The sequence below is a fragment of the Eublepharis macularius genome, chromosome 18, assembly GCF_028583425.1.
Source record: "Eublepharis macularius isolate TG4126 chromosome 18, MPM_Emac_v1.0, whole genome shotgun sequence".
Lineage (NCBI taxonomy): Eukaryota > Metazoa > Chordata > Lepidosauria > Squamata > Eublepharidae > Eublepharis > Eublepharis macularius.
The window spans coordinates 24,834,121-24,843,712 of NC_072807.1; the positions used below are offsets into that span (position 1 = coordinate 24,834,121).

General features: G+C 45.7%; 1 protein-coding gene across 1 annotated transcript; it reads right to left on the reverse strand.

Annotated features, from left to right (window-relative positions):
- Positions 1-397: 397 nt before the first annotated feature.
- On the reverse strand, positions 398-4,462 carry BCL2A1 (BCL2 related protein A1). Its single transcript, XM_055002960.1, has 2 exons — positions 3,986-4,462; positions 398-758 (listed from the first exon to the last, which is right to left on the reverse strand). The coding sequence occupies exons 1-2, from the start codon at positions 4,403-4,405 to the stop codon at positions 651-653; spliced, it is 528 nt and encodes a 175-aa protein (XP_054858935.1). The 5' UTR covers positions 4,406-4,462; the 3' UTR covers positions 398-650.
- Between the last annotated feature and the right edge of the window lie 5,130 nt (positions 4,463-9,592).

Sequence of the window (9,592 nt, forward strand, 5' to 3'; positions counted from 1 at the left end):
GCAGGGTATAAAGTAAGTAATCTAATTAGATCAATCTTTTTGTTGGGGGCAAGAGCACCATTGAAAGATCGGCTGTTGCTGGACAGGTGTCACCAAGTTTCAGCCTTCACGAGTATGTGCAGAGATCTTTGGCACGTGCCCTTTTTTCGTCCGTGAAACTATGGAGGATGGGTTGGTTTGGTAGCCAGGTCAGGAAAGAAAGAACCACCAGCCATGATTCAGAAACCAACTCAAATCTCCTCTGTGTGCATATTTTTGAATCAGAATTCAGATAGGATGGTGACAAGCTGGAAATTCTTTGACAAAAATAAAATCCAGCCGTCCCCTTTGACAAACTTTAGATTTAAATGTAAACAAACACAAGTTTTGGGGAGACTGCGACTTTGAAAAGGTTTAATGTACTAGAAAACAAAGCAAAAACTTTTTGAATTGGGACCCCCCATGCTGACGATTGTAAACTGAAACATGGTTTCAAAATAATACACCATCCCCAAATAAATAGGATATAAATAAGATTTGAAATGGGGGGGGAAAGGAAGTCTCTAGTAGGGCCGTTTCAGCTTTCTGCTGACCAGAACTGCAGTAGGAAGCTACGGTGGGCACATCTTGTGGTCTCATCTAGTTCCTGAAGGAAGCATTGACCAAATTTGTCAGTAATATTGATTGACGAACGAGAAAGCAGCTAGGATTTTGGTCTTCATCCAGTGTAAAGACAGCCAGGGACTTTTGTCCTCGAATTTTGCCACAAAGCCATTGTCCTGTGAAAAAGAGTGGATAATATCTTATTAAAACCAAGAGCCCGTTGGCTTTCAAGCATCAAGAGAACAATTTGGGATGAAGGAAGATGATTAGTTTTTGTTTTGACTAAGCCAAGAGTGCTGGGTTTGTCTAATGCACCAGGTACGTCACGACCATGCAAACATACTGATTTTATCCCAGTTTTGATACCATTGTGGCTTCCCCCTGAAGAATTCTGGGAATTGTAGTTTGGTTAAGAGCCAGGGTGGTGTGGCAGTTAGAACTGCCAGCATCAAGGTGGGGCACAGCACTCTCCGAGAATGACAACTGATCTCCAGAATACAGAGAGCAGGTCCTCTGGAGAAAAGGGCAGCTGGGGGAGCCAGACTCTCTGGCATCTTGTCCCCGCACAGGCTCCGCCTCTAAATCTCCAGTAAGTTCCCAAGGCAACCCTAGAAGAAGTTGGTCTATTACTGAAGAGGTTGGAATTCAAGCCCCCACTTCGCCATGAAGTTCACTAGACGTCCTCGTGATAGACACGTCCTCGCAGCCCAGACTACCCCACAAGATTGTTGTTAGGATAAAATTGGGGAAACTACATGTTCTGCCTCTGGAGGAAGGATGGGTTAAAACCTTCATAGGTAGGTAGGAGATCCAGGTGGGCAAAATCCAAGGGGCACAGGGGCAACGATAAAGAAGAGGATGGGACAAGACTGGGTGGAAGAGCTGGTAGGATCCAACATGGTTTCCCGGGTAGAGGGAATGACTTTCAAACCAGCTTAACTGTGCAATTCTAAAAGAGCCACACCCTTCTAAGAGAGCAATCCTCTAACCAGCATTGATTCCGCATACGTTGGATAATGCACTTTCAATGCACTTTAGCAATCATTCGGAAGTGGATTTTTTGTTTCACACACGAAAAATTCAGTTCCAAATTATCTTTAAAGAGGACTGGAAGTGCATTAGCCAACGTGTGCGGAATCAGCTCAGGTCTACTCAATGTGGCTGACTCCTTGGAAAGGTACTGGAAAGGATGAGACTCTTTAGGTCTGTGCTGTGAATCTGTAAGGCCCTAAGGCAGACATATTTTGCACTGTCATTTGGTCAAGCGGGAGCAAAATGCAGGGGACCTTAGAAATCTAGAGAGTCCTTTCTGACACACACACACACAAAAGGTACAATCCTGTCTTAATAACAACAATACCATGTCAACCACAGTCATGATAAGCCAGATTTTGTAAACATACTAAAATAGATCGATGAATGTAAAATAAACATGATTCTGATCAACTCTGTTGGCATATGAAATACAATTCGTAATAGCATTAACCATTGTTCTGACGGAGAGAAATGGAACGTACATTGCAGAGAGTCTTGAGGGAAAACTGATTTGTTAGAACGGAAACCCAAAACGAAAGGACTCCACTCTGCTTAGCTTTCCCTAAACACCTACTGAGAAAACCTGCCTGAAATTTTGACAGCGCAGCAAGAAGAGTTCGTGTGCAATCCTGGAAAAACAGCAGCCAACCTCTGAAGCTTGGAGAACATTATAGTGCAATCCTAAGCAGAGTTAACCTCATTCTAAGTCCATTGAAGTTAATGGGCTTAGAATGGTGTAACTCTGTTTAGAACTTCACTGCTAGCAAGTTAAATCATTACAATGGAGATACTCATGGAAAGTATCCTGTAAATTTTACAGGGTCTAATTGCCATTTTTAGAAATGGAGAAAATGTTTACATATTAAAGGCAAGTCAGACATTAAGCAACATAATGTCACATTTAGATCATTCACATGCAATTTTTTTTTAAGTTCACATGCGCTTAATTTTTTTTTAAAAACCTGCAAAACAGCCAACTTAATGTTTTTCCGCCCCTTATAGGTCACAATCAGGATGCTATTTACCAACAATTTCATTAGCTGAAGAGCTTGTCATCCCAGATCAGCTTTAGAGGTCCAGTCCTGAACGCCTTCCCATTTGAAGGGAAGGGGAGCGAGCCATAGATGCAGGGCCTTCACAGTTGTGGCACCACAATTATTCCTCATAGGGAATCATTTGATGCTAATAGAACCTTAAGCATCAAAGCTAAAACGTTCTTGTTTTTTTCTGGGGGTTTGGATTATTTGGGTCTTGTTTGCTGTGTGTAGACCTCCACTTCATCACATATTCCTTTGTGAGGAGGGGGTTCCTACATTTCCCCCAATGAGCTCACGCATTGCATGATTCTGCCTGCCTTTATTTTACCCTCATAACAATCCTATATACTAGCTTAGGTTGAAAGAGAGCTACACCTTCCTAAATCCATCCAAGTCAATTGGTTTAGAAGGGGGTCAAGTAAAACCAAACTCCTGCAGCACCCTAAACCCCAACGACAGTCATTTCAGTATGAGCTTTCAAGCATTACAGCTCCCTTCTTAAAATGCAACTCTGCTCAGGATTGTCCAAATTCAATCAGGGAGTTTCATGACTTAGCAGGGATTTGAACCCAGGTCTCTTTATTTAGCTCTCTCCAGCCATGCTCATTTCAGAGGGATAGCAGCGTTCAGTTTGCAAGATCTGAGCAAGGCTGTTTTGGTAGTCATTAAATCATAAGATTGCCATAAGCCGGAAGCGACTTGATGGCATTCACACACACACACACAACTGTGTTAGACTGTTGCAGCAAAAGCTGTCTTGTGGGACCCTAAAGGTTAGCAAAGTTTTATTCCAACATAGGTTTTAGGGGACTGAAGCGCGTTCTTTCTAGTGTCAGCTATGCAATTAATTGATTTAGCAGTTTTACAGTACAATCGAAACAGAGTTACTCCAGTCTAAGCCCATTGAAACCAATGGACTTACAGTGCAATCCTAAACAGAGCCACTCTGTTTAGGATTGAACAGTTAGCCTTGCTGTTTGTTTGGTTTTCAATCCTCATATTTATTTATTTGAAATATTTATATGCCTGATCGCTGAGGATTCCCTCACAGGATCTGAAGAAGTGAGCTGTGGTCCTCGGAAGCTTACGTGGGGATAAAATTTTGTTAACCCTTAAGGTGCCACAAGACGCCTGTTTATTCTAAACGACATCAACTTTCATAAGAGGCAAGAATCAGCTCAGTTCTTCATAACTGTTGGGTGAAATTCAGCGGATGTTCTGTGCTATCCATTTCCTCTGCATTTCACCAGGCTCAGAACCAAACTCATAAGATTAAAAACAGATCAATGCCAAATTCAGGATGGAAAACAGTAACCTGAGCTGAAACTTACCCATCCTCCATTTTCAACGATCCATTTGGAGTGGGTGTTGATGATATAGTCTGTGATAAAGTGAGAAATCTGCTTCAGGGTGTCTGCCGTGAAAAGGACACCACGCTCCTGGAGCTTCTTAGCAAGAATTCCTCCAAACAAGAATATTGTCAAAATCCGTCCCCAGTTGGTATTTCCATCAGTGAATTCATTGACCATCACCTGATCGAAAACTCGGCCGGCTTCCTCCGTAGAACAAATCTCAAATTTGTCCAGGTAGGGTCCCAAGTTCTCTTCCACTTCTCCTTGAAGGGAAGATGCGACTTTTCGCAAGACTTGAGAGGCTTGGTTGGAGGCTGTTTCCGGCTCAGAGTCCAAACACACATATTTCAGGTAGTCCTGAACCAAGTTGTAAACAAAGAGGAAATCACAACGATCCATTGACAAGGTAACCCAGAAGGCAACGAATGGACGTTGACCCCAGCGGTTTTCCTGCTCAAAATGATCAGCCCGTTGCTAAGCTGAAAACTAAATAACTTCAGCGGTGTCATCATGCTATATGTGGGCCGGTGGGGTTTTTCTGTGCAATATCCTCAGTTCCACAAAAGTCATTATGTGGAAAGTGATGTGGAAACTGACGTGTGTCTTGTGAATGGGAAGTGGAAACATGTGACCTGCGTGTTTGAGAGAGAAGCGAGACTTCCTCTAAAATGAATTATTACCCATTTCTAAACCCAGGGACTTCAGTGGACTTAGAAGGCTATATAACTCTGCTTAAGATTCTGCTATAAATGCAGTTAAAGGATTACAACACCAGAGCACTACAAAACAGAACATTCGCTGGTGTAAAATGACATAAAGTCACGAAATCAGATGAGCTGCGTAAAGTGTACAGGGAAACCTCTGAAAATTTCAGCATTTTGGGAAAAAACCAGCTAAATAAGGCAATTCAAACATGGTTCTATTTTAAAATTTTAAATCCCAGTCCGATAAGCAGTGGTTTTCCAATTGCGTCCCCAGAAACTTGACAGAGATCTCAGCTCAGGGGGTTGTGTGGTGTAGTGTTTAGAGGGTCTGGGGAAACTTGAGAGTTGGACTAGGATCTGTGAGACCCAGGTTCGAATCCCCACTCGGCCACGGAAGCTTGCTGGGTGACTTGGGCCAGCCACACCCTCTCAACCTCACCTACCTCCCAAGGCTGCTGTTGTGATGATAAAATGGAGGCGAAGGATTTTGCAAGTCAGTTTAGGTCCCCGCTGGGGAGAAAAGTGGGGAATAAATGCAGTAAATAAGTTAAAACAAACTCTGTGATCTATTTTTAGATTTAACCTACCTCACAGGGTTGTTGTAAGAAAAAATAGGAGTGGAATGATATAGTTGGGTTCAAATCTCCAATCTGTTGTCAGGCTCACTCGGCGGACTCTGGGCCAGTTTTTTAGTCTAACGTAATTTGCCGTGTTGTTGTGCAGATAATATGAGGGAGGGAACAGCTGTATATGTTGACCTGAAAGGAACAAAGGAGTAAAATTAGAGGCATAGATCTATTGTAACACTGAAGAGCGTAAGTGGGATTTCCAGCTGGTGTCCCATGATGAGTCAGATCTGGTTTTGCCTCATCAAGGTTGCCACTACAGAGTCTTCAGGCCTGAGCAACATCTATCCCTGCCTGCAGATCACAAGCTGCCCTCCAAACATCCCCCATCCAGCAAATCTAGTTTTGGACCCAAGCTGTAGAATTTCACTCCTTGCTCACAGTTTGATGCTATGAAGTGGAAATACACTTTCTAGTTTATAATAAAGTGATTCATTGCAAGAGGGAAAGCCCCCAGTGTGCCATGGTGGTAGTATAATAAATTTATTAGCGCGCCCACTGTATTTGTTAGAGAAGTATGTCATGTTCTGAGCTGGGAAAGGGTTGCAATAACAAGAAGCTGGAATTTCCCAGTGTTCCCTGGTCCAATAAATCATGGCACAAGCAGCCAATGGCGCTGATTAAAACTTGGCTCGCTGGCCTCGGGCTGGCGAATCTAATGCATGCATCTTCTGCAGATTGATGAACTAACCTGCTCGTTCCCACAGGAGCCTGGCATGTGCACCAAAGTTAATCATTCATGTACAGAGTCCGATGTTGGCTGGTACTAAAGCCCCTGAACTCACAAAGCCTCCAGCTGAGAGACAAACACCGTTGGGGTGAGAGAGGGTCTTTATCGAGACTTGCATGCCCGCCTTCCTTCGCTCAAAACGGCAATTCAGTTGCAAACTGTGAGCAACATCCTTCCCACCGTCTGAAGCCCCTGTTCGCCTTTTTCTGTCGAAGATTCAAAATGGTTCGGCATTGTATGGCAAGAGGTTTGCCCAGGCATGTTCTGTCCCCGTCTACTGTTCGCCTAACCCACCTTCGAAAAGGGAAAAAAACTTTCCAAAAGAGGTACTTTCCTTGTGGTCACCCAAATAGGGGCTTTCCTCAATCCTGCTGGGGTGGGGATGGTAAAGGAACTGTGTGACTTCCCTCTCGGAATTCCAGCATGCCCATATTGCCAAGCTTATTCATCCTGGGCGGCAATTCTCAGTATTCTCAGACTGCTACCTGGGAACCACAGGCAACTCCAGTAAGCGTGTACCAAAGGATGGAGGTCGACTACTGCACGGGCATAGGAGCAGTACGCCCAGTTGAAATGTAGCTGATCTGCCAGGAAGACCTTGGGGCACTGGTACACCCCGTAGTCAGTTGTGGCTAAACATAAGGAAGAACTTCCTGACAGTTAGAGAGGTCCCTTAGTGGAACAGGCTTCCCCAGGAGGTGGTGGGCTCGCCTTCTTTGGAGGTGTTTAAGCAGAGGCTAGATGGCCATCTGACAGCAATGCTGATTCTGAGAACCTAGGCAGATCCCGAGAGGAAGGGCAGGAAGGGCTTAGTTCTCGTGGCCCCTTCTTACATGCTCAGAATAATGCTGATCGCCGCTTGGGGGTCAGGAAGCAATTTTCCCCAGGCCAGTTTGGCTAGGGATCCTGACAGTGTTTTGCCATCTTATGGGCATGGGGCAGGGGGGTCACTGGGGATGTGGAGAGGAGAAGAAGTTGTGAATTCCCTGCATTGTGCAGGGGTTGGACTAGATGGCTCTGGAGTTCCCTTCCAGCCCTATGATTCTATGTGGCAACAGTGGCTACCTACCTAGTGCCACCAACTGCACAGATACAAAATCCCTGCTGCTCGGTTTGAATTATGAACAAATCAACTCTTTAATTACAGCAGAGGCACATAAGGAGAGCCTTGCTGGGTCAGACCACCTGGACTAGCCACTTGCATCACACAGTGGCCAACCAGTTACTCTGGAGTGCCAATAAGCTAGGCATAGAAGTTGAGGCCTTCCCCCAAACTTTGCTCCTGGCACTGGTATTTGGAGAGTCATCCCACCTTTCTCCCCAGTGGAGACCCGAAGCAGCTTACCTCACTCCCCCCTCCTCCATTTTATCCCCACAACAACCCCATGAGGTAGGTTAGGCTGACTGGCTCGAGGGGAGTGATTGGCCCAAGATCACCCAGTAGAGCTTCCGTGGCAGTGTGAGGATTTGAACCTGTCTCTCCAAGATCCCAGTCCAACACTGTCCACTACACTACACTGGCAGTCTGTGGCCTTGATATCTGGCAACCTAGTAGGGTTCCCAAGTGCCCACCAGCAGCGGGCAAACTCCCAGGGATTTTCCCCCTTGTCCGCCAATTGCCCAACGATCAGCAAGAGTTTCCGGAGCTTGCCCGCCACCGGCAAGCACCTCAGGAGGGCACACCGCGTGTGCGCTCCCAACCGGCGCCGCACCATCACTTCCGTAATTGACATCATCGCACCGACCATGGGAGCGTTCCTGCACTTCATTTGGGGCTGACTTGGGCCCCAAACAGTCTGAATCGGCCTCATGCTGAGCCAGCGCAACGACATCACTTACGGAAGTGACGGCGCCACGTAGCCAGCGTGATGACATCACTTCCAGAAGTGATGTCATCAAGCCAGGTCCTGAGCAGGCACACACGCACGAGGATATACAAGGAACTGGCACAAGGTAAGTGCCAGGTGGCCCCAACCCTCCTGCCAGGGGGAGCGAGGGCCTTGGCCACCCTACACCTTAGTGCCGTAGTCGGAGAGACCCGACTTCGAATCCCCGCTCTGCCCTGGAAGCTCGCTGGGCCAGTCACTCACTCTCTCTTAGCCTAACCTTCCTCGCAGGATAAAATGGAGGAGGGATGACTCCTGCTGTAGTCCACTTTGGGGCCACGCTGGCGAGAAAAGCAGGGGGGATAAGCATCAAAGTCAATAAACAGGATTCTGACAGTCTGATTTTCCTGAATTTTCGATCTTCCAAAAGATTTCCAGATCCTGAATGACAGGTAATGCAGTGCCTCAGGGCACTCTGGGAGTCGTGGTTCCCACGATGACCTGCCATTTGGATGGCACGTGCACAAAAGCATCCTGGCGCATGCTCAGAGGTGCACTTACCTTGGTTGCCAGCCCCCAGGTGAGGCCTGGGGATCTTCCTAGAATTCCAATTGCTCTCCAGACTACAGAGATCAGCCCCCCTCCCCTCCAGAGAAAATGGCTGCTTTGGCCTGTAGGGCATTCCTTCCCGTCCCCCACCCCCTCCCCTCCTCAGGCTCCACCTCCAAATCTCCTGGAATTTCCCAACCCAGAGTTGGCAACTCGGACTGTTTAAAAGGAAACAGTCCAACGAAGTTTAAAAGGAAACATCTGACAAAGAGAACTGTGATTCTCGAAAGCTTATGCTACAATAAAATTGGTTAGTCTTAAAGGTGCTACTGGACTCTTTTTGATTTCGCTACTACAGACTAGCACGGCTAACTCCTCTGGATCTAAAAGGAAAAAAGACACTCTTGGGAGATTTGGACTCAATTCCCAGCTTCTCATCTGATCTGGACTTCAGTCTGCCATTGGTTTCACAGAGCATATTTCAAAAGCTCTTGTAAGAATTGTGAATATTAAGAGGAAATGGGTTTTTTAATGGTGTGAATGAGGCTAGTTGTGTTGGTTTCCTCAGTACAGCACTGCCACCTAGTGGCAACTGACAGTTTTTCAGGCGAGTGAGGGATTTTTTTAAAAAATGCAGGAAATTTCATTTTAAAATATATTTTCGGAGTTTGTAGAGAAATGGAGGCCGGTTTTGGTAATCTAATTTCTTCATCTTTTAGAGGTTTTATTCTTAGGGAAATGTTAGCTGCCTCGTTTTGGCGAAATTCAACTGCCATTCAGAAAAAGTTAAACATCTTCAAGTCACCTTGATCTGTGTGGAACACCGATGCATGTCCTTATCTCTCTTCAGCTGAAAATCAATATATTTTAAAATGCCATCGCCCTAGCTATTCACGGGAAGGCTGTAAACTCCCCCCTACTGTATAGTCCTCCATGGCAGACAATACTCATTCAACAATCTGGTTGACACAGGAATACTCAATCCTTATCATAGCTCACCAGCTGTTGCTTAAGGGAGCGTCTGATATTCTGAATTATCTCTGACCCATAAAACAGAATGGCTATTGTTGAGGGCACGTACCAGGAACTGTACTCCAGTAGCAAGAAGCCAGCTTTGTAGATCTTCCCCACCACACCAGGCAATTAGTCTA

What these genes read in the sequence shown, in the direction of transcription:
- BCL2A1 (XM_055002960.1), bottom strand. Translation starts at nt 4,405, where the DNA reads ATGGATCGTTGTGATTTCCTCTTTGTTTACAACTTGGTTCAGGACTAC. An exon ending in TCGTTGAAAATGGAGGATGG is followed by an intron (nt 759 to 3,985) that starts GTAAGTTTCAGC and finishes TCTTTTTCACAG; the next exon opens with GACAATGGCTTTGTGGCAAA.